At 36.6% G+C, this 26,312-nt stretch overlaps 1 protein-coding gene across 10 annotated transcripts; it reads left to right on the forward strand.

Moving 5' to 3' along the window:
- Window positions 1–15,069: 15,069 nt before the first annotated feature.
- LOC129902327 (myb family transcription factor PHL7-like) lies at window positions 15,070–21,279 on the forward strand. 10 transcript variants are annotated; one of them, XM_055977528.1, is made up of 9 exons: window positions 15,070–15,208; window positions 16,359–16,413; window positions 16,626–16,774; window positions 18,431–18,643; window positions 19,011–19,087; window positions 19,182–19,224; window positions 19,371–19,428; window positions 19,639–19,711; window positions 20,550–21,279. In XM_055977528.1, the coding sequence occupies exons 4-9, from the start codon at window positions 18,514–18,516 to the stop codon at window positions 21,087–21,089; spliced, it is 921 nt and encodes a 306-aa protein (XP_055833503.1). In that variant the 5' UTR covers window positions 15,070–15,208; window positions 16,359–16,413; window positions 16,626–16,774; window positions 18,431–18,513; the 3' UTR covers window positions 21,090–21,279. The 10 variants fall into 10 exon arrangements, with proteins under 10 accessions (XP_055833503.1, XP_055833509.1, XP_055833504.1 ...); XM_055977534.1 differs by having other exon boundaries at window positions 16,720–16,774; XM_055977529.1 differs by lacking the exon at window positions 16,359–16,413 and adding an exon at window positions 15,311–15,461 and having other exon boundaries at window positions 15,097–15,208.
- Window positions 21,280–26,312: the final 5,033 nt, after the last annotated feature.

The raw sequence follows: 26,312 nt of genomic DNA on the forward strand, positions 1-26,312 counted from the left end.
CCCGAATACTCGCCATAATCCATCGATACGGTCAAGGTCGGGACTAGGACCCAAATGCTCGCCATACTAACAAGTCTGTAGAGGCAGGGACTGGAACCTGGATGCTCCCCGATGAGATTCTAGAATGGAGGCTATATTGGGACCAGGATGCTCACAGATGTTAATCGATGGTGCCGAATATTTTCTTTTCCAATTGAACAATAATAACCACAGAGGATCTCTTCCCTAATGAATCAATCAATATATCGCCAGAGCTTCAACCAGAACTGTAAGACCCTAAAAATGTGAAAGGTCCTAAACCAAGGAACCAAGAATGAATTTTTAGAGAAGTTGTAGAAACTGGCACCTGAAGCCGACCATGAAAGCCATCACGGACTGTGGTAAGGACCATAGTCTATAGTGAGACACCGTGGTGGAGATTCATAGACTTATACTGTAGGGACAAAACACGATGGAGGACCATGGACCGTGGTGAGCACCACAGGCAATGAAGCCCTCCGTGGTAATCCTTTCCCTAGGATCCTCAGGAATTTTCTTAAGGCACGGTCCACGGACGCCCATTACGAGTCATAGAAATCTACACAGAATGTGGTGAATCCTCATGGTGGACACTCTGCAGGTCCACTTATAGACCTGCACCACAGCCATATTTCACGGCCCGTAGTGATCTTCAAGGACCGTGAAGATGTCCCATGGAGAAACTTCAGAGACTACCCCTGCAGACCCTTTTCTGAATTTTTCTAAGTCCTTCAACATGGGACCCCACCATTGACAATGGTGAGCACCACGGACCATTAAGGGTCCTCTGAAGTCCTTTCTGGGCAAATTCCTAAAGGGGTATTTTAGTTATTTTCTGCATTTTAATCCAAAATGATGTCATTTTGGAGGATGAATTCTTCCATCTAAAGATCCTAAACCCTTCCAAGACCTCATTCTTCACACTTAATACTTAAGACTCTCAAATTCTCTCTTTCCAAAACTCTCTCAAGAACCTCAAGTAAGGACTAGGGTTTTCAATTCAAGGAATTCAAGTAACCATACTGCCTCAAGTTTTCTTTTGGGTATTATCTCCTACAAGGTATGTGAGCTTTTTATCCATAGGACATTCGACCCATAGAGTCCAAATGAATTTCAAATTTGATATTCCAACTTTCTTATGATGAATTCTTTTGGGCTTTCATATACTGAGTTTAACTGCATGGACTATGATATATTTAGAGTTTATATACCTATATTGATGTATTTTGGCTCTTAATTTCATGATTTGAATGGTTTAATATTGTGCCTCTATAAAGGCTTGGAGGAGGTTTTGAGTATGAATGGTGGGTTGTTTAAGTTATTCTAAATTGATGCATTTCATCACTTACATGCATGCAATAATTCTTCAAAATGCATTTAGAGATTTTATGAAGAGAACCCACCTAGTTTTCCTCATGATTTAAGTAAAGTTGAAGTGAAGTTTGACTCCAAATGAATGGTATAAAGTAAATTCTTATGTAAAGAGAGTCTTTATAAAATGAATGATTGATGAAAGAGCTTCTTAGCTGAACTAAGGTTTCAATGTGAAAGGACAATTCTTGCACTGAATCAAATAAAAGGTTTTAATAAGGTATTCCACCGAATGATGTTTTGTTTTTATGTAAAAGTTATATGTTATGCTACGATGATGTTTAAACGTCTTCCGTGGGATCTAGCACCGAATGTATCATGTAGATAGGGACTCTACTAAAGGAGTTCTTAAGTAAAGTCTCATGTTATATTAACTATGTGCCATCATAGGGGCCCTTGTCGGCTATTTTTAGGCTAGTGGATCTATAATTATCCCTTTAAGTTAAAGTTGAAGAATGTTTAAAATTGATGGAGTACTACCCTGGCAAGGTAGTCTCCCCTGTCTTGATGCAAGAGTCATCGGGTTGTCCCGATGCAGGAGTTATCAAATTTCATATAATAGCTCGCATGAAATTAAATTTCGGTTATAGTCACTTCCCTAAAAATTGATGGTTTAAAGGTTTTATTATGATATTTCTCATGAAGGCATTAACTTATGCATATATTTTATATATATGACATGATGTCCTTCATTTCAGCATGCTCTCATACTTAGTATATTCAAAGTATTAATGGATACTTTTGCCTGCATGATATCACCATGTAGGAACTGGCATTGCTCCACAGTCTCCTTCTCGTGGCTAAATTGTTCATTGAAAGCTACTACTAGTGGTGAGTTTCCATGATCCGGAACAACACTTTTATTTCTTTCTAGCTTATTATGATATTTAGACATTTGAGTTATCTTTGGTATCTTTTGACTAAATTTTGAGAGTGAGCTAGGGACATGTCTTAGCCTCCACCAAGTCTAAGGATGTAGAGGTATTATTGGGCAAGTTGATGATGTCTGATATTGTGAATGACCTTTATTTTATGTTATCTCCCTTAGCCCCACTACCCCATTTATTTTTGCTTTTGTTCATCATTACTGATGAAATGCTTAACGAAAGCTAAGAAGATTGGGTGAGGTGCCTCTGGGTACTTCATTCACTGTGTCACATCTAGGCCCTAGGTTTGGGTCATGACAAACTTAATATCAGAGCACGAGGTTTTGAAATAGTCCTTGGAGTCCAACATACCGCGTCAAATAGGGTCTTATTCATGGTTGTGAAGCACGCCACAGGTATAAATAGGAGACTATGAGATATTTAGGTAAGTCTTCACTTCTTTCAATTCATGTTGTGCCCTAGAGTATCCTAAGTTTTCCTCTGATTACAACCAATTTTATGTTCTCTAGATAATGCCTCATGGAAGATCACCTCCAAGAGCAAGGGTTGACGATGATGACTAAGCTCATTTGGTTCCCGTTATCCCATATCATGAGGAAGGGGTAACCCATGCCGAGTTTCGCAATGCCATTACATTGTTGGATCAAGCCTTAGACAATCCAAGGCATCAAGGTGTACCTTCCCCTTAAATATAAAATTCAGACTCTAGGATTCGGGATTTTCAAAGGATGAATCCGTCTGAGTTTTATAGTTCTAAACTAGATGAGGATCCTATATCTTTTATCAATGAGGTGTACCGAATTATGGACATCATGGGTGTGCCACCAAATAAGAAGGCTGACCTAGTAGCATATCAACTCAAAGGTGTATCTAGAGTGTGGTATGAGCAATGGGTTGTGGAGAGGGATGAAGGCATAGGACCGATAGAATGGAAAGAGTTCAAAGGTGCTTTCCTAGACATTTTCTTCCCATTAGAGCTTAGAGAAGCCAAAATCCAAGAGTTCATCAACCTCAATCAAGGGAATATGAGTGTGAGGGAATATGCCCTTAAGTTCACAAAATTGTCCAAGTATGCTCCCTTTATGGTCTCCAACCCCCGAGCAAGGATGAGTAAGTATATTTTTAGAATCTCAAACTTATTGTCCAAGGAGTGCAAAACAACCATGTTGGTCAAGGAGATGGACATCTCCTGGTTAATGACTTATGCCGAACAAATCAAAGATGAGAAGTTGAGGGAGAGGTATAGAGGGTTCAAGAAAGCTAGAGTAGATGGTGGAGGGTCCAACCCTTAAGGTTCGGTTATGGTAGCAATGTCAAAGATCAAGGTGGGCAATATTTTATGGGATAAGGTTCCACTAATACTCCTCTTCCCAAGATTTTCCCCCATGTAAGAAGTGTGGGAGGACCCACAGAGGAGAGTGCTTGAGGGCTCAAATATGTGCTTCAAATACAGCAAACTGGGTCACCATGCTTAGGATTATAGAGGTGGTGGGGGTAGGCCTCAAGGAAAAGTTGCTCATAGCTAATAAGCTCAAGGAGGTGGCCAACGCACCAACTGTTTCTATGCGCTACATGAGAGGCAAAAGGTTGAGGAAGCACCAAATATTGTTAGCAGTATGTTAAAGGTCTAATAGGTTTGGTATCTTGCCCGAAATGTTAGTAGAGCCTTATTTGGTGTCTACCCCTATGGGTGAGTCAGTTGTGGATATAAAAGTTTATAAGGGTTGTCCCGTGTCCATCATGCATAAAGTTGTCCCTTGTGATTTAATAGAGCTTGACATGATGGATTTTGATGTTATACTTGGGATGGAATGGTTATGTATTTTATGCTTCCATAGATTGTAGGACTTGTGGAGTCAAGTTCCAATTTCCAAATGAGTCTGTTCTTGAATGGGAGGGTCATGATTTGGTGGTGAAGGGTAAGTTCATCTCTTATCTTAAGGCATGAAAATTGATTGCTAATAGGTGTATTTACCACATAGTAATGGTTAGGTATGTCAACTCTGAAAGTCCTCCTCTTAAGTCAGTCCCTGTAGTTAATAAGTTTCCTGATGTCTTTCTCGATGACCTTCTTGGTGTCCCTCCTGAAAGAAAAGTTGATTTTGGTATCAATCTCCTCCCCAATACCCAACCTATCTCTATTCTGCCTTACCAAATGACCCCGACAAAATTGAAGGAGTTGAAGGAATAATTAAAGGATTTATTAAAAAAACGGTTTATAAGGCCAAGTATTTCACCATGAGGTTCTCTCGTTCTATTTGTAAGAAAGAAGGATGGATCGCTCTGAATGTGCATAGACTATCGGCAATTGAACAAGGTGACTATTAAGAATAAATACCTGATCCCTAGAATAGATTACTTATTTGATTAGTTGCAAGGGGAAATCTACTTCTCCAATATCGACCTTCGGTCCGGCTATCACCAACTATGGGTGAGGGAGAGTGACATTCCCAAGATGGATTTCCAAATAAGGTATGGTCACATTGAGTTTGTAGTAATGAGTTTTGGGTTGACTAATGCACCAGCGGTGTTCATGGAACTAATGAATAGGGTGTTCAAACCCTACCTTGATACTTTTGTTGTAGTCTTCAATGATGATATTTTGATCTACTTATGCAGTGAGGAAGAACATAAAGACTACTTGAGGGTTGTGTTCCAAATATTGAGGGATAGGCAATTATTTGCAAAATTTAGTAAGTTGAGTTTTGGTTGAAGGAGGTGGCATTTTTTGGTTACATAGTGTCCGGTGATGGGATCAAGGTTGATCCTAAGAAAATGGAGACAGTCAAGAATTGACCTAGACCATTGTCTCCTTCAGATATTAGGAGCTTCTTGGGTCTAGTCGGGTACTATAGAAGGTTCGTAGAAGGGTTTTCTTCCGTCTCATCTCCTATGATGAAATTGACTCAAAAGAAAGCAAAATTCATATGGAAGGATGAGTGTGAAAAGAGTTTCCAAACTTTAAAGCATTAACTTACCTCTGCTCCTATTCTAACTCTACCAAAAGGATTAGAAGGCTTTGTGGTTTATTGTGACTCTTTGAAGATTGGTTTGGGTTGTGTCTTGATGCAAAATGGAAAGGTCATAGCTTATGCTTCTAGGCAATTGAAGGTGTACGAACGTAACTACCCTACCCATGATTTTGAGTTGGTAGCCGTTGTTTTTGCTTTGAAACTTTAGCTACATTACCTCTATGGGGTGCATGTGGATGTATTTACCGATCATAAAAGTCTTCAATATGTGTTCACCTAAAAGGACCTTAATATAAGGCAAAAGAGGTGGCTAGAACTCCTAAAGTACTATAATATGAGTGTGCACTATCATCTGGGTAAAACCAATGTGGTTGCCGGTGCACTTAGTAGAGTGTCTACAGGGAGTATGGCCTGTGTTGATAAAAGGAAGGGGGAGTTAGTGAAAGATGTTGACCGGTTGGCTAGACTAGGAGTAAAGTTGTATAGTACAAAATATGGTGGTATGGTTGTCCAAAATGGGTCCGAATCCTCTTTGGTGGTGGAGTTTAAGTCAAAACAAGATCTTAACCCGACACTTGTTGAGTTAAAGAAGTTGTTGATGGAAAAAAAGGTAAAAGTCTTTTCTCAAGGGGGAGATGGGGTGTTATACTACCAAGGTCGGGTAGGTGTTCTGGATGTGGGTGGCCTAAGGAATTTGATCTTGATGGAGGCTCATAATTCTTCATACTCCATTCATCCCAGTTCAAGAAAAATGTATCGAGACTTAAAAAAGTTCTACTGGTGAGGTGGCACGAGAAAGAACATAGCAAGGTTTATGTCCAAATTATCAACAAGTGAAGGCCGAACATCAAAGGCCGGGTGGCCTAGAGCAAGATATCGAAATACCTACTTAGAAGTAGGAAGCGCTGAATATAGACTTTGTAGTGGGTTTTCCTTATACCAAAAACGTTACGATTCGATATGGGTAATTGTGGATAGAATGATTAAGTCGGCTCACTTTCTATCGGTTAAGACTTTGTATCATGCCGAAGATTATGCTAAGTTGTAGATTTGAGAGTTGGTAAGGTTGCATGGTGTGCCGTTGTCCACTATTTCGGATCGTGGTACCCAATTCACCTCTCACTTTTGGAGATTATTTCAAAAGGGCCTCGGTACTAAGGTGAAGTTAAGCACCGCATTCTATCCTCAAATTGATGGACAAGCCAAAAGGATGATTCAGACACTAAAGGATATATTAAGGTCTTATATGTTGGAGTTCAAGGGAGATTGGGATTATCACCTACCACTTATCGAGTTCACCTATAATAATAGCTACCACTCAAGTATTGAGATGGCGTCATTCGAGGCTTTTTATGGGAGACGATGTAGATCTTCGATTGGCTGGTTCAAAGTTGGTGAGATGACCTTGTTAGGTCCCAATTTGGTGCATAATGCTTTAGAGAAAGTGAAAGTCATTAGATAGAGGTTGAAGATGGCCCAAAGTCGTCAGAAGTCCTATTCCAATGTTAGAAAAAAAGATCTTGAGTTTAAAGTGGACAATTGGGTGTGTTTGAAGGTTTCACCCATGAAGGGTGTGGTTAGGTTTGGCAAGAAAGGTAAATTGAGCCCTAGGTATGTGGGGTCTTATAGAATTTTAAAGTGGGTTGATAAAGTAGCTTATGAGTTGGAATTACCTTCGGAAATGGCCATGGTCCATCCGATGTTCCATGTGTCTATGTTGAGGAAATGTATGGGAGATCCTAGCTCCATAGTTCCTTTGGAGATAGTGTATGTTGAAGAGAATTTGACCTATGAAGAGATTTCGATTGAGATTTTTGACCAGCAAGTCAAGTGATTGAGGAACAAAGAAGTTGTATCCGTTAAAGCTCTTTGGAGGAATCAACAAGTTGAATGTGCCACATGGGAAGCGGAAGCGGACATAATGAAATGTTACCCTCATCTTTTTCATTCTACTCAAGCCAAAGGTAATAAGTCCGCCATGCTCAAGTATTTAAGACTCTTATGTTTCAGTTTTCCAAGTCTTCAGATGTATGCATATTCATGAAGTTGAATTTTAAAGTTATGTTTTATGCAAAAGCTTAAAGGTTTCATGTTTGATGCATTTTGAAGGTCATTGATATATATGTTGTGTTGCTAGTCCTTGTGCCATGTCCTCTTCTATATCAATGGTTCTCATTCGAGGATGAATGTTCCCAAGAGGGAGATATTGTAAGACCCCGAAAATGTGAAAGGTCCTAAACTAAGGAACCAAGGATGAATTTTCAGAAAATTTAGAGAAACTGGCAACTGAAGCCGATCACGGAAGCCATCACGGATCATGGTAAGGACCACGAGCCATGCTGAGCCACTGTGGCATAGATTCAGAGACTCAGACCGTAGGTACAAACCATGATGGAGGACCACAGATTGTGGTGAGCACCAAGGGCCGTGAAGCCTTCCGTGGTGAGCCTTTCCCCAGGACCCTCAAGAATTTTCTTAAGGCAGGGTCCATGAATGCCTACCAAGAGTCGTGGAACTCTCCACGGAACATGGTGAGTCCTTGTGGTGGACACTCTACAGGTACACTTGTAAACCTGCACCACGACCATATATCACGGCCCGTAGTGATCTTCACGAATTGTGAAGATGTCCCGAGGTGAAACTTCAGAGACTATCCTTGCAAGCCCTTTTTTGAGTTTTTCTAAGTCCCTTATCGTGAGACCCCACCATGTACCATGATGAGCACCACGGACTGTGAAGGGTACTCGTGAAGTCCTTTTTGACCAGATTCTTAAGGGCATTTTAGTCATTTCCTGCGTTTTAATCCAAAATGATGTCATTTTGGATGAATTCTTCCATCTAAAGACCCTAAACCCTTCCAAACCCTTATAAAATTCTCTCTTCCCAAAACTCTCTCAAGAAACTCAAGGCAAGACTAGGGTTTTCAATTCAAGGCATTCAAGTCACCATTCTTCCTAAAGTTTTATTTTGGGTTTTGTCTCCTACAAGGTATGTGAGCTTTTCATCCGTGGGTCCTTCCACCTATAGAGTCCAAATGAATTTCCAATTTGATATTCCAACTTCCTTATGATGAATTCTTATGGGCTTTCATATCCTACTCCTCCTTCTTCTCCTTTAGGATAGGATCCTCCTTGGTCCTTTTTACATAACACTCTCGACCGCCCAAGAGAACTGGCTATCTTTCTCTTTATACGCAATATCTTGAAAGGCAAGAAAAAGTATATGGAAAGATGTTGTATATGTCGCAGCCTTCTTAAACAAAATGAACGCAGGCCCAAGGGCTTTTATCCATCAGACATGAATGAAAGGAGATGACACCACTCTAATGATTGGAAAAATCATTAATATCATAAAACTTAATATCATAAAGGAAAGGTCTTTTTCTTAAAACCTTCAGTAATAGCAAAAGCAGCCTATCTAGAATGGCTTACTCCTTACTCAAGCAAAGTTGTATGCAACCGCATAGAGGAAGTTAAGCCAATCCCTCTATTTTCATCTTGAAAGATTCGGAAAAATAGAACATGCTCTACCCCTTCCTTCGATTACTTTCATTTTTTGGCCCGATCAGGCTTCATCTTCTTATCGGAGAAAGCCATGAGAGTCCACGTTTGCGTGGGGCCGGGTAATGAGTTTAAATGCATGGACTATGATATATTTAGAGTTTATATACCTATATTCATGTATTTTGACTCGTAATTTCATGAGTTTAATGGTTTAATAATGTGCCTCTATGAAGGCTTGAAGGAGGTTTTGAGTATGAATGGTGGGTTGTTTGAGATATTCTAAATTAATACATTTCATCACTTTCATGCATGCAATAATTCTTCAAAATGTATTTAGAGGTATTATAAAGAGAACCCACCTAGTTTTCCTCATGATTTAAGTAAAGTTGAAGTGAAGTTTGACTCCAAATGAATGGTATGAAGTAAATTCTTATGTAAAGGAAGTCTTTATGAAATGAATGATTGATGAAAGGGCTTCTTAACCGAACTAAGGTTTCAATGTGAAAGGACAATTCTTGCACTGAATTAAATAAAAGATTTTAATGAGCTATTCCACCAATGATATTTTGTTTTTATGTCAAAGTTATATATTATGCTATGATGATATTTAAATGTATTCTGTGGGATTAAACCTAGCACCAAATGTAGCATATAGATGGGGACTCGACCGAAGGAGTTCTTAAGTAAAGTCTCATGTTATATTAACTATGTGACACCATAGGGGACCTTGTCGGCTATGTTTAGGCTAGTGGATCCATGATTAGCACTTTAAGTTAAAGTTGAAGAATGTTTAAAGTTGTTGGAGTACTACCCCAAAAAGGTAGTCTCCCCTGTCTCGATGCAAGAGTCATTGGCCTGTCCCGATGCAGGAGTCATCGAATTTCATGTAATAGCTCGCATGGTCTTAAATGTCGGTTAAGGTCACTTTCCTACAAATTGATGGTTTAAAGTTTTTATTATGATGTTTCTCATGTAGGCATTAACTTATGCATATTATTTATATATATGACATGATGTCCTTCATTTTAGCATGCTCTCATACTTAGTACATTTAATGTACTAACGCATACTTTTGCCTACATGATATCACCATATTGGAATTGGCGTTGCTCTACACTCTCCTCCCGGTGGCTAGATTGTTCGTTGAAGGCTACTACTAGTGGTGAGTTCCATGGTTCGAGAACAACACTCTTATTTCTTTCTTGCTTATTATGATGTTTAGACATTTGTGTTATCTTCGGTATCTTTTGACTAAATCTTGAGGGTGAGCTAGGGATATGTCTTAACCCCCGCCAAGTCTAAGGATGTAGAGGTATTGTTGGACAAGTTGATGATGTCTGATGTTGTGAATGACTTTTATTCTATGTTATCTCCCTTAGTCCCATTACCCCATTTATTTCCCCTTTTGTTTATCATTACCGATGAAATGCTCAATGAACGCTAAGAGGCTTAGGTGAGGTTCCTCCAGGTACTTCATTCGCCGTGTCATGTCTAGGCCCTAGATTTGGGACATGACAGGAACTGAACAAGCCGAACAAGAAGTAGAGTATCACTGACACATCTCAAAAGTGTCAATCATAGGAAGTTATGGATGAGGTATTTTAGGAGAGCAAAGCTACCGCCTAGCTAAAGCCCAACTACCAAACACTAGTCCGCTACACCATTCTATAAGGATCTAAGTCCGTCAGAGTGACTCCAGGGCATCTAAAGCAAGTTCCACAACCTATACTAAGTCCAACATATTCCACAATACCAAGTATAAGAAATCGACGCCACTTGAAATATTAACATTTAACAAAAGAGATCACATGCTTTCAATTACCCAAAATACCTAATAAAAGCCTAAAACATGATTTCTAGCACCTAAGGTATATAGATAAGCTATCCAACCCAGAATTCCATCTATCTCAACATGCTCTCATATATTTCAACTCAATCTAAAGAAAGGAAAGTCGTAGCCTATATGTAGGTTGAACATGCGCGCTCCAAATCACTTTGCCGAAGTTTTTCCTTTCTGTACAGCCTCAGAACAATGCCAAGCTGTCAAAAACAGATTCACAACATCAATACGGTTGTTATGACATTAAAATTATCGAATTCGAAGATGGGTCAATTTTGGATTCAAAATCGGGAGTTGTGGGACTCACCCTGAAAGTTTTGGAACTAACCCTAAAAACAGATCCTAATCAGCCCCCTGAACTCATATCCCAAATTGGGACACAATTCGGGGATCGAAAACTCCACAAATGAGTTCATTCATCAAAACCCAATTCTAGGCCAAAATCAATAACAGGGGTAACAACTATTTTTCGCAAAAATCACCAAAACAAAGCCTCAACAACTGAAACCAACTACCCCACGACGTTCTTCACAAAAAAAAAACCCACAATTTAGCACCTATATTTTCCAAAATCGGACTTAAAACTCCTAAGAAACTAGTCCCCAAATGTTATCAAAAATTTACTCTGAAATTCAACAAAAATAGCAGCTAAAATAGCAATTTTTACCTTAATGAAATGCCCCAAATCAATTTCTGATAGTAGCATAATGTTCTCCTCGAAATTCCACGCGAGATAGGCTTTTGAATTGCTCAAATCGGACCTAAAGTGGCCAAGAAATCACTTCTCAAAATTTTTCAAAATTTCACTCCAAAAACAACAAAAGACAACAACTAAAATGCGAAATTTATCTCAAACAGTGTTCCCAAATCACCTTACAAGCTTACCAACGCGTTCCTCTCGAAAATCCCTTCAATTTCGACCTTTGAATAATTGAAATTGAGCTCAAAATGGTGGAGAAATCATTTGTCAAAGTTGGGACTTAAATATGAAAAATTTGTGGTTAACAGTAACCGCGATGAATAATGATAACACAGTCCAAAATTTAATTCTTTTTGATATTCCGTACTCATTCGGAGTCCCATGAACGCAAACCATATATGGATTTTCATTCGAAACAATATTATGGACCCAATGGTCTAGTCTAAATTTCCAATGGAGACCGTTTCGATGAAAAGTGGGTCCCGCACCCAAGCACCAATTTAAACCAAAACCACAAAAGGGCTCCAAATGAGATCAGAAGCCTCGGGACACACACGAAAGGTCGTTCTAGACCAAACTCAATATTTTGGAGCTAACCGCTCTGACGGAATTTCAATCCGAGAGCGTTTACCAAGAATGTTGACCAAAGTCAACCTTAGGCCAAGTTTCAAAGGCTAAAGCGTCAAATGGCTCCAAACTCATACCGATTGTCTCGATACACGTGTCAATCATGCAACTAGCCTAATTTGGCCATTCCAAAGCTGACAGAACCGTCAGAATTCTGTTATGAGGTCGTTTATATGAAGTTATGACCGAAGTCAACTTTTTAAGTTATAAAAGTTCCAAAACAGGAGAAACGAGCCTTAAACCCAAAGGAACGACTAGGCGACCGAGCTACCGGCGCCAGCAGGTCAATGACCTGGAGTCGCTATATGAATGCTCTAAACGACAAAATGGAAGCAGAAATATAAACATGACCAGAAGGGTCATTACAACATAAGGATTCCCAAGAACAATAATAGACAAAAAGCACTTATACACTCACACACCACTACAACAAACAAGATAACTATAAATCTAATAATTATTCTAATTATTAGGCAATCACATAAGTCATTAAAGAAGGAAAAACATAGTATCATTGAGGCTAATCAGTGCACTTCTAAAGCAACAAAATCAAAACAGAGATAAAGTGATAACAAGGTCTTGCATTTAAAATTTATGAAAAAGTCAACGTAGGCAAGAAAGTAGAACAAGACGGTTTCAAAAATATACCAAAACGAGAGAATTAGGTTAGTGGATAATCTATTTGAGACTTTAACCAACCACAAACCCTATGTTAAACCAAAGAGAAAGACATGACCTTACTAATTGGGACAAAAAAACTTTAAAAATCTCAAACAATTTAGACATAATTACTTTGGAAACAAAAATTGAAATAAAGATCAACCAAAATTATAGTAAAGGAATTGTATTGTTTATCATTAACAAGGAAACTTAAGATTGGCCCAGCTTCGCACAATAAATATTGAAGAAAATGGTATGTTTTGTATGTCTTCAGCACACAAAAGCACTATTGATAAACTTGCTTAAGCTCAAAATCAAAACAAAGTTCTACTCTTGAACAAATCTTACAAGTTCATGATCACAATTATGCTAAGTCAATGATCTTGACTGTGTTACTGTACCTAAAAAGGAAAACTTTACGTCCTTTATAATCAGAGGCAGATCTAGGATTTAGACTTTTTGAGTACCAAGTAGACTTATCGATTAGCGGGCAATGAAAATTTTAACGGGCAATGAAAATTTTAAAAAGTTTGATGGAGGAGTTAGGGTTTGAAGAGGAAGAAAAAGAGGAAAAAATTATTGTTTATGTTTAGTCAAATAAATTATTTTAAAAAAGAGTGCCAACAAGATTTGATCCAGCAACTTAAGACTTAAGCTTCTGCACTTTACCACTGGCACGACAGAGTATTTTTGTTCTATGGGTGGCACGTCTTTGACTTATATATATATATATATATATATTCTATTCCGTCGAAGCTTGTGGGTGGCTTGACACCCCCTCCTATATACCTAGATCTGCCCTTGTTTATAATTGTGTTCAACTATTCAAAATAAAAATTAATTTGACCATTTTAAGACTTGCGTAAACAGGCTATGATGATGTTGCATTAACAAAGAATTTGGGGGGGGGGGGGGGCGTTGTTCCTTGAACAAATTTGTATGTTTAAAATCAAAATTTGGCTCAGGTAATTAATATTCACCGCAGCAAGATAAGACTTAGAAAGGTCTTGAGAAATGATGTTAGGCTATGGTATAATCCTAATTCATTCCAAATTCTTGTCACGATTCAAAAATTGGGTGTGAATAATGTGGTGGTACCCGTCTTATCCTATCAGACAGGTTATTCTAAATAATCCTCGATAAGATAAATGCGAAAAAATAGAAAGTAAGAACTAATCACAACTTAAGCGTGTGGAAAATAGAATATAACTCAAAATGCCCCAAAATTTGGACTCACGTGCATAAGCCTTTAAGTATTACAATAGATTCAAAAAAACACAAGTCCAAATGTCTCCATTTCAATAGTAAAACAAGGATATAATGAAAAAGTCAGTGACGTCTGCCGAAAGGACAAATACAAGTCCAAATCATCATACATTCGAGAAATATGCTACTAACAGCCAGGGGCGGACCTAGAGGTAATCGAGGGGTTCACCCAAAGCCCCTCGGCAAAAAATTACATTGTGTATATAAGGTATTTTAAAGAATTTTTATGTCTATATGTTAATTTTGAACCTTTAGAATATAAGAATAGAGGTTGGGTTAGTGGTTAAAGAGTTCAAAACTAACCTTGAGGTTCCAAGTTTGAACCTTAAGCTCTTCCTCTCTTTTTTTCCGAACCCCCTTAGTGAAAGTTCTGGATCCGCCACCGCTAATAACCCTCAAATCACGTAGAAAAATTAGAGAGAAGAATCAAAGAAAGAACTCAAAATTTATTAATAAAATATTCTTATTTACTCTAATTTTATTTGTGATGGATTTTTTTTCATACATTAAAATTTATTGCACACAAATTGGCATGTCCAAAGGACCAAATATGCATTTTATCTCTCCTCTCATAAATCATATATACAAATTTGAAGCTACAAAACCACAAATCAGATCTGCAAATCTAAAGCCCCAAAATAACAATGATGAAGGCTCCATTTTTTATGGGTACTTCAAGCTTATCCTAGAGTTTCATCAAGTCTACACTCTGACAAGCCTTGAAGTAAGAGACATTTTGTAGACATCGAAATTTTATAAAACTCTACAAGACGAGTTCAATTTCAGTTAGGATTTTTGGAGGATACTCTATTCTAACCCCTAGCTTATGCCTATATAAAGGTAATATATTCCCTTTAAGAGCCATCTCATATATCACATACTCTTGCGATATTCATAAAGAGATCAAGACGTGATTAAATTATTTTTGACAATCAAATAATTCAAGAAGATCCACTATTAGCCGTCCTCGAATCATGTAGAAAATTCAAAAAAAAAATCAAGGAAAAAACAAAATTGTATCCAAACTGTTTATTAATAAAATATTCTTATTTCTTTGAATTTTATTTATGATTGATTATTTTTCCATACATTAAAATTTATTCCAAACATGATGGTGGAATTAATGAACATCCACATTAATATGTATATATATAATTTGTTTTTCGAAAGAAAAAACGAAGGTTTATCAATGTTGTTCTCACCTCGGGCACCACGGGAATTATTTTTCATCATTATTCATAAACATAAATAAATATTCCATAAAATTAATTTTAAAAAATCACTTTGCACTCGGAAAGAGGGGAGAGGACCGAATTCGAAGATCTCTCACAAAGATTTGATCTTTTTCAGCTCTTTTCATCACTGTAAGATTGCCATTCATTTTTCCCTGTAAAGATCGTTATTTATGTCTTCCTTTGTTTTCATTTTTAGCTAAATTTGATGGGAAAATTTTGGTGAATTTGTAGAGTTTTATGGGGAATTTGCTGTGTGGAAGTTTTAAATGAAGTTTTGGGTTCGAATTATCATAATTGGCGAATTTGTTTGGGATACATATGCGACTAGGGTTATCGTTGAAAGGGTGGAAGAGTTGACTAGTATGATTCGGAGTTATGGAAGGTGAAAACAGAAAAGGGTTTTTGGTATTCGGAAATTCTTTTCTTCTGTAAAGATTCTTGTCTTTTCTTCAACATTTGCTTTTTCCTTTTTCCATTTTAGCTGAATTTGAAGGAAAAGTTGTTGAGTTTTATGGTAGGAGTTCTAGAATGAAGGTTTGGTTTTGAATTATCGCAATTGGTGTGTGGTGTTTACACATGCAACTAGGTTTACTTTTGATAAGGTGGAAGAGTTGGCTAGCATGGTGGAGCTATGGAAGTTGAAAAATATCTTATCTTGGAGCTGAATTGACATCTTTTATGTTATTGCTATAGTGCCGAGCCAGTGAAATGAAAGGATCTTTTGTATTCGGAGATTTTTAGCATCTGTTGTTGAATTTCTTGAGGTAGTATTGGTTATAAGCTTTGAATTTAGAGAAATAGCCATAAAAAAGGAAAATCTTTAGCTGTTCTAGGAAATTCTTATTCGAAGTTTGCTAAATTATGCCCTTTCCATTTTTCATAAATGGTTGACGATGTTTCCTCAATGACGAGTTAAATATTGATAGATTGTTGAAAGCTAATCTTTGGGCTGTTGAAGACTTTGAGTGCTTGGTGGTAACATTGAATTTAATGAAAGCACTTTTATACTGCTAGTCTCTTCGACATCAATAATACTTACCTGTATAATTTGTTTTTTTGTTATTCAAAGTCATACATCAGAAATGGAAAACACAACTTTAGATCAAACAGTGTATTTGAAGTAAATGAAGGGAATTTCTAATTACATGGTTTTGTACCTGTTGAGTATCGTCATTTGTCTGCAGAGATGCTGCTTCATAATTTTGTCGCCGACTAAAGTTACAACGAAGGTTGAATGACATGTTAGTAAGTCATATACTTGTTTTTTTCAATGATGCAGGACAAATTGAAAGTTTATCAAGATATCATACATAAATGTTATTACTGTTCAAGTGGTAATAGTTTTGCACTTTCAATCTATTAGCTTTTGAAGCAAAGTATAGTGGTAACAATAACCTGTACAATAAGTTTAATACTTCTAAATTTTCACCTTTTAGAGTTTCTTGTTCCTTCATGCATGAGATTATGTTTTTAATTTCCAGTTCGAGAGACAATTAAAATACAGATAATGCTTTAGATATATGTACTTAATGATATTTTCTTGTAGTGCTGAAGTGATATCATTTCGCTGAGCAAAGCAGAAGTTCTCCCTCTTGACATGTTTATTTTCTCATTGTTGATAACTATGATGTTCGGGCCAGCTTTTATGCACCTCGATTGATTCAAGGAATGCCTGCCTCCTCCCATCAACAACAGGTATGAGGTAACTCTGTCCACCAAGGCAAGGACAGATGAGAAGAAATCACCTTGTGTTTTTGTCTTTGCTGAGATTTGCCCCTGAGACCTCAGGGTTCAGCCAACGTCACATTCATTTGTCCTCCCTTATTTCAGTTTTCTTTCTTCCATGTTGTGTATGTGCATGGAGAGCAGGACGATTTCCTTTACTTTATTATTAAGCTTAAACAAAGAATCCTTTGATTGAATGCCGATTCCGCAGTCTTCAATTTTAGCTATTTTCTTGCTTTCGGAAACCAAAATCCATCATTTTGCATAGAAATTGATTCTACCCTTTTTTTGTTATATGAAACTTTGTTAACCGTGCATACCATGTTTTGCATACTGAATATCCCAGTTTTCTGTCAACTCTGCATGGGTAATAAATTATTTTCCTCAATTTCACACTTCAGAATCAAGTAGTTTATTCACTTCGGTTTGAAATAACTAATGAAGTTTAGGAATATATACTTTCATGCATATCTGCGGAATACTCACTATCACTTCTCTATAAGTTGCGTGAACACTGTTTTTTCCACTTGTTTCCAAAGATGTAATTAATGATCAATGTGGAAACTTGTGTTTTTCCTTTTCCTCTGGTTAGTCGTTCTTGTCATTATAGGGATGGCAAGATAACCATCAAGTTTATACATCCTAGTTTTCCTGATAGATTTAGAAGAGATCTAACTAGGATGTTTCTTTCTGTGATGATTTGAAATCCTAGCAGAGGCAAGAACACTAGGGGCCTGTTTGTAAAGCCATCTTGTATATTGGTTTTAGGTGTAATTGGGTGTTATACACTGTTTGGCCAAGCATGGAATTGGTGTAATTGAGGGAAGCAATTACACACTCCAGTTTTCTAGGGGGGCAAAGAATTGGTGGTAGTTACACTTATAACTTTTCATAATCTTTCTTTTGTCATTTTTAATATTTTTTATGAACACATACTTTGGTCACAGATTGAAACTTATTTACACGTTCATCGGAAATAAAAAGTGTATTTAATTTTTATAATTAGCTTTTACTTAAAATATAAGTATATCAACTATGTATTACACGTGTGCAACCAAATATGACGCTGCAATTACACCATAATTACGGTTACGTGTTATGGAAAAAAACAGGTCATGTAACTTTTATACTGCATAATTACTTGCAAGTGATATTACTACCCTAGTAATTACATTTATTTCCAACCAGGTCCTAGGTGATTTCTTCCCATCCGCCTAAGCCAAATGGGCTTAGTTAGATAGCTGGGCGGGTGGGAGGTAGTAGGTACCCAGTGTAATAGTCGAGGTGTGGGAAAGCTAGTCCAGACACCACCGTCGTTAAAATAGAAAAAAGTGTTGATGCTTCTATATATATATATAATACACTACGTGTAAATATTAGATGCTGCTAAATACACTGGCTATGGTATTTTATCATATGTACTGGTCAACCTGGTAAAGTTCTATTAGATTTTACATTTTCACAGAGAACAGAACATAATGATTAGATAGCTCATCTCAGTGACTAACTTCCATCCAATGTTGATGAATGTTTACTAGAGAATTGGTTGATGAAAGAATCACTAAAACTATAATAAAAGATATGTTCAAGTGTGTGCTTATCTTTTGATTCTTCTTTGTATATCAGGCTAAAGGCGTCCTAGTTCAAGCTTAGTTCACAAAACCATTACAGTGACATATAGTCAGATATTATATTGCTGTGGCAGCACAATGGACCCAACAACTGGAGGAAACAACCTCAATAACAATCCTGGTCTTGCTTCAAAGCAGCGGTTGCGTTGGACCCATGAGCTACATGAACGTTTCGTTGATGCGGTCGCACAACTTGGTGGCCCAGACCGTAAGATCTCAAGTTTAGTTGTAATTTTGCTACTATGTTCCCTCCCAACCGTTCCTTTATACTCTTGAGAGGAAAAAAATCTCCGAGGGAAAAGGATCCTTATTTGAGTTGCTATGGAGGCAGACTACCTTTCCTCTAATTCCTTGGACAATATAGTAATGCAGATACGTAGATCATAAATAATTGTGATCTTTTCCCATAATTATTTGTGTTTACATTTTGACATTAATAAATTTTTACGCTTTCTAGATGCAGTGCATAGAAAAACTCTATAACAATAAATAATCTCCAGCGGAGGTGATACTGTATTTCCCCATTTGGGCTTGATCATTTAATTGTTCTGACAATATTTCTTTTCCTGATTCAGGGGCTACACCTAAAGGTGTTCTTAGAGTCATGGGTGTGCAAGGGTTAACAATTTACCATGTAAAAAGCCATTTACAGGTATACATGCTGAAGTAAAATATTCAGAATCGACTTGTTAAATCGAAACATTTCGTTTTAATGAGTGAATTGCATTATTTTCCTGTTCATTCAGAAATATCGGCTTGCTAAATACCTTCCAGATTCGTCATCCGATGGTAGGATCCTTTAGAATTCAAAATTTCAACTATTTTCATTTCTTAAAGCTTTAAAGAGGCTTAATTCTTGAAAATGTGGTGATTTGGTGCTCCTCCAGTAACACACATTCTGATGCCATTTTTTTGCCTGCAATTGTGATTGCAAGGGAAACAATCTGACAAGAAAGAATCAGGAGATATGCTTTCCAGTTTGGATGGTTCATCGTGAGTAGATTTTCCCTGTTTTCTGGTAGTTTATGAAGTTGCAAGCTTTGAATGTCTCATAATTTACAGTTTTACACTAATTTTCTGTATACACCTACTAATGCCTTTGCATTCTCCATTCTAATGATCTTGTTTCTTAGCTGAAAAATCTTCTTAAACTGTTGTACTTTCTGTGATATTAATAATGTGAGAATTATTGCTCTTTTCTAGGGCTGGTGTGCAGATAAATGAGGCTCTAAAACTGCAGATGGAGGTACAAAAGCGACTTCACGAGCAACTGGAGGTATGTTCTCCTGGACTTCTTGAACACCTTTGGAATGCATATAATGTTTTTGGATAATTAAAACATGGGCCGGAAAGTGAAACACACCGTTTGGTTAGCAATTTAATTTCTACCTATTTGAGAGTGTCTTTCAACAGTTGCCAACATTTTAAGGAGATGTTAGGCACCTGTTTTCTTTTAACCTATTATTAACTTTTGCTTTTATCCTAAACTTGCCATTGAAACAAACATGCATGAGAAAAATGTTTGCCTTCTGTTACTTACGGTAATACATTAATTGAGGCTTAAATTTCTTCATCTTTGGTTTGAATTTCTTTAGTCTTCAAATGTTGTCATATCTACTCTATACTATCCGTTGTAGACATGAAAGAAGCTCTTTTTCTTGTAAGAGCTGATCTTTGCATCCCAGTTTAGATTATCTTTTGGTTTAAACATTCCATTTAAGATGATAAAATATAAAGTAATTAATTATCCATTTTCCTACGTACCGCACCTAAATCCCATATTTTATTTCTGATGGCTGTTGCACATACTTATGAGTATGGACATTGCTATCAAATGAAGTGGCGTTTTAGTTGCATCTTCGAACATTTCCCTTGAAATTTATCTGGACTCTTTTTCTTTCATCAAAAGCGACTATATATTGGGCAAACTGATATTTGTATACAGATAACTTGCTTCATTTTGACTTCATCTCATATTATCAGTTTGCTAAACAGGAAGTTGTGGGACCTATGAAAGAACACCCTCCAACAAGAGTTCCCTTGGAAGTTAGAATTAGTTCTTAGGGATTTTGAAGGTTACTTGTTATCACCTACTTTATGTCTTACCTTTACAGGTTCAAAGACAGCTACAACTTAGAATTGAAGCACAAGGGAAGTACTTGAAGAAGATAATAGAAGAACAACAGCGGATCAGTGGAGTTCTCTCAGAAGTTCCTGTTTCTGGGGTCACTCCTTCAGCAGCAGGTGACAATAGTTTAGATTTCGATAACCGGACTGATCCAGGGACTCCTGCACCAACATCTGAGTCTCCTCACATTGATACGTCTGTACAAGAACATGCCCGTTCCAAGAGCCCTTCTATTGATCAATCATTCTCCTCGCAACATGAGCCTCTTACTCCTGATTCTGGTTGTCGTGAGACTTCGCCAATAAATAGCTCTGAAGGTGAAAGGTCATCAAAAAAACAAAGGGTGGGCACAAGTGTCACATTTACTAAAGCAGATATGCTACTTCCGCACCAGATATTGGAGTCGAGCTTGAGCTCACCATACCAGCAACCAAATCCTGTTTTCCTGGCCAGCGGCCAATTCAATCTCTCATCAGGATTGTCTCTTGGCAGTGAAGGACCAAAAGTTTCTGGAAACGACATATAGTTACTCTATGTGCGACAGGACTTCAATTCAGCTACTATTATGTAGTGTGAAAATATATGTTTTCATTTGGTCACAGAAGCTACTTTGCTTACTGAATGTGCTCATGTAGTACTACTTTACAGCTCTTTTTTAGTGACACTCTTAACGTTAGTTCATTTTCTTTTATCATTTAGAGGTTTGAAGTTCTGAAGTCTTGCCTGCTACACTTACATTCCTAAATGATGCTCTGAGGTTTCTTTGTTTACCTTAGTTACTAATAGCAGACTAGATCTTCTATAGATCTCACCTTAGGTTAGACAAAACATAGTCCTATCCTAGTGTAATGCTCTTCCAAATTTTTGTTGTAGGACCATAGATTGTGCAGATCTAGGATATAGACGAGATATATATACTTCTTTTCTGCACATATATATAGGGTACTGTTGGATTTGTGATTTCATTGTTGGGTCGGCCAATTGTTTACACACAATGGTAATTGGTACCTAGTGAAGCGTGAATCTCGTGTCTGTTCTCGAGAACTGGTGTATAATTTCAGTAGACAATCTTTCACAAGCCCAGAGAAGCCAAAAAAAAGAAGGCAAATTATGCTAGATTAAAGCATTGGAAAGAAGGGGAAATATCCTTCTGTTCCGATAAATCTAACTTCATCTTCTTTATATGTTATCCCAAAAGAATTTGATCGAGCACGATATATCCCACTTCTGAGTCCATGATTTTCACATCAATAACGGCTAGTGGAGTTAGTTAGCTAAGTCAAACTTATATAATTCCTAATTTGTAGACGATCAATCTCTTATCTGAATACAATTTTACATGATATTGTTCACTACGAGCAAACTTATTCATCGTTCTAGGAAATTGAATAAGAATTTCTTTCCCTTTTAATTCTGTTATTTCTATTATTCTTTATTGCTTCCCCTGGTTCTATGCACCATTGGAAAGTAGTCCCTCCACCGTGTTTCTGTTGTTGTTGTTCATGAATGCTCGCTCCCAAGTGCCATTGGAGAGGAGTGGTCCCTACGCCACGTTCGGTCGATCATCAACACCATTATTGTTTGTAACCATCATAGTTTATTCTGAATAAACACACACATCTAAGCAAGTGAGTAAATAGAGCTGACTTAAATCAATACCATAACCTTCCTGGTCCCATGAGTAGGCACCAAACTGTTTTTCTAGAAATTACTAGGCTAGAATTTGTCACCATGTCAAGAATACGTGGTTCATTTTAACTTGTAATTCAGAGATTAAGCAAATAGATATGTTATTAAATAAACTTATAAAGAACAATAATGTAATGAAATAAACGAATGGAATAGTGGAGTACAAGTGTTGTTGATTCAGTTTCGATTTCCAAATATAGTTGTGTCGCTCAAACTACATCATGGATTAAAGCGGTCGATGTCAAAATATAGTAACCCAATAAAATAGGGGTCAAATCCTACAGAGAGTATGATGAGAGATCTTTATAATTTGCTATTGAAATTCAAACTAGTAACTTTTATTGGAGTTGGGGTTTTTGAATGTGGAATTATTAACTAACTAGTTAATGTACTTGCACTTCGTGCAGACCGAACTTACTTTTTAAAATTTAGTTTCTAAAAAAAAAAAAATCAAACTTAAATATAGATATATAATGTGGACATTCACAAAAAATTAAAAATCAAATGTATAAAAAAAACATTTGTGGAAAGACATTCGAAAAGTCAATTCCAACATAAAATCACTACAGAAGAGAAGGGAGCATAATGCTGGAGCAAAAACTAATAAAAGTCCCATGTTAATTCTCTTAAACGTGAACCTAATAATATGTATTATGAGAAGTTTCTGGTGATTCAAAAACTTTATAGAGCTTTACCGCTTTACCCCCTTGTTTGGATGGTTGTTACCCGTTATATTGTATTGTATAGTTAGTTTAAATACAATGTTTGTTTTAATTGTTACTTAAAGTATATTATATCGTATCATTTAAATCTATCGTTAGGTAATGACGAAAAGACCCATTTTGGTAAGAATCGATTTGGTGTGATCGCATCGTTACCTTAATATTTTCTTCTTATTTTGTCTTTACTTATTAGTTAATAATTATATTTTATCATTACCCTACCTTTTCATATTACAATTTCTTGTGGGTTTATCATTCAAATTATGGATATGTGACATTATTTAACGATGAAGAACGATATAATATATCCAAATGATATATTCATTAAAACAATACAGTATGATACAATACAACACAATACGTACAATATGATACATGAAATAATACTTAACAACCATCCAAACAAAGTACGGTAGCATCTCCCGTATGATCTTATAGACACCGTGAAACGTTTAAGCTATACCTAATATTCTTTATTTGTTTAGTTGATATTTTGTCTCACAAAGTATATAAATGATCAAGCAACATGTTATGAACAACAATTATAACTCACTAGATGATTTCCTCTAGAACAATTAACTCTGTAAGGGATGGGGGGACAACATCCTGGAGGGATCATGCCATCATCGTAACTTCCAATCAAATATATATTAGCCTCATTAATGGTGGTCCAATACAACACACTATCATCAAATTCATTGAAGCATACCTATGCATATGCGGTGAACTCCTTCCTACAATCAGTAAAAATTTCTACTGCTGAAATTATATCTGATATATGAGTGAAAAAGGTTAAAAATACACTATACACATACACAATCTTTCGATTTAACCAACTCTCATATTCATCTTCGAGTATCTATGGTAGATCACTGAAAAATAGCATAATATGTGGTTGAATACCTGCAATATTAAAAGATACGAAAGACTTTTTTAGTGTACTCTTAAGAGGAATTTGGAAGTGCAGCTTTTTGAAATTTCCCAATACGTTTATGTAATAAGCAAAATGTATTGAAATTTCCCAATATTGGAATGTTTATAAAGAAATTTCGTTATGATCGTGGTTGATAAGTTCATCAATGTAATTGGTATAAGATTTTAAGCCCTTTAGTTTTATAGGTCCTCTTCCACCTAATAAGAGAACAAACATGACATAGAAGGGACGAAAATAAAGCAAAAATTTGTGTCGTGTTTTCACGTAGTATTAAAAGCTTAAAACTATCAGAAATCAATCTTAGACCATGAGATGGAAAATTTGTAAGTTTCTAAGCTCAGGTCAATCATGAGTTGGACATCGCCCTGCAACAAAAATTTGATGTACTCAAAATACCTTTAAAGGGCAGTCAGGTGCACTAAAGCTCTTAGCTATGCACAGGGTTCGGAGAAGGATCCGACCACAAGGGTCTATTGTACGTAGTCTTACCTTACATTTTTGCCGGAGGTTGTTTCCAAGGCTTGAGCATGTGATCTCCTGGTCACATGACAACAACTTTACTAGTTACTCTAAGGCTCCCATTCGCTCAAAATACCTTTCTTTATGAAAAAACTAGATGAACTGAAGTGCTACCAACTCTTTACAATATGTAAAGAACAAAACATTTCTTGAAGACTATAACCACAATAAGAAGATACTTAGGGGCATTTTAAGATGTAATAAAAATTATACTGTATGTATTAGTTACACATCCTATTCAATATTATAGGGTGTATAACTAATACATAGTAAACTAAATATCCTATGCAATATTATACGATGTGTAGCTAATTTATAGAAAAAATATGATATTAGCAATATAAGGACTATTAATACATGGATAAGCATAGTTAAAGATAGAACCACCCTTAATATACCAAACCAAACAATATATATATGAAATAGTCTCAGCATAACTAATCTCAACATTACTTATAAACTTTATTCAGTGCTATTCTTAAACACTCTACCAAATGACCCCTTAGAGGTATCCACACCTAAGGTTATTCTAATGTGTGAGAGACCTAAACTATGTAAGGTTAATTTTATGACGCTTAAACAAATATGTTTTAAGAGTAATGCTTAAAGAGCCAGAGTCAAATGCTTTCTTTGGGATGTTGTTAAGAAAATTGAAAGGTTGAAACCTGATACAGTCCACAACATTGCATTTCTGTAAAATACATTAACCAAGAAATTTATTTGGTTATAAATTCTAAAACAGAACTGAACAAATATAATTTGCGCATTCTAATTGTCCATTTTATCGCTGATATCAATCAAACATCTACGCAGACAACCCTCTCCTTTAACTTATGACTATACCAAATTATGTTATATCAAGTTAATTTATAATTCTCACTTAAACCTAGACTTTTTCAAGGATTTAAGAGAGGAAATTCATTGATAAATATGATGGGGAATTGAAAAAGAAACTTACCCACACAAAAACTTTCAAGAACTTGACCCAAAATCGCCTACTCAAAGCTCAAAATCAATAACAATGTTGGTTTTTCCAGAAATGGGACTGATATCACGACTTAACATTGTTCAGGTCATTTTTATACATCGTGATCGAGAGTCATTAAACCTCGCGATCGCGAAGCACAAAGACATCCCCTTCGCGATCGCGGAGAACCCCTTCGCGATCTCAGAGAACCCCTCACAATCGCGAAGCACACTAGAAGAAAAGATCCTTCACGATTGCGTTTCCTACCCTCGCGATCGCTAAGCCCATAAATCTAGTACATCACGGTCACATGACCCCATATCGCGATCACGACGATGGAAATGTGTCGCACCAGAAACCAGATGACAGTAACTTTTCCAAGTCTAGAATGCTTTCGGTTGGACCCTCGAAAATTATTTGAGATCTGATAAAAAGAAACTGGATATGCTACTACACTGAATTCGATATTCCGAACTTAATAGAATCATCAGATTTATAAATGAAGTCATTTTGACTGAAATACCCTCCTAGACTCCTTATTGGCCTAAAACTCAACTTTTGACCTAAAAGCCCAAACGACAATTGAGGTCCTGGGGCTCTAAGTCAATGTTCAACTAGACCAAATTCTATGTTTCGGATGCAAAGGATATGACAGAATTCTCATCCGACGCTCAAATCTCAAAATGTTGACCAAATTCAAACTAACTCATTTGATACAACTCTTTTCAACTTAAAACCTCAAATTCACGTTCAACCCCAAATCTGATTCCGATGACTCCCCAGACCAATGTCCATATTTCAGAGCTGACGAAACTAATGAAATCTCATTTTGAAACCCGTAGCTCCGATTGGTCGCAAAAAATACCTTTTCACCTCTCAACTCTATAAAACTCAAAAATTTTGTCAATTCAGTAACTA

Source organism: Solanum dulcamara, chromosome 9 (genome assembly GCF_947179165.1).
Source record: "Solanum dulcamara chromosome 9, daSolDulc1.2, whole genome shotgun sequence".
NCBI lineage: Eukaryota > Viridiplantae > Streptophyta > Magnoliopsida > Solanales > Solanaceae > Solanum > Solanum dulcamara.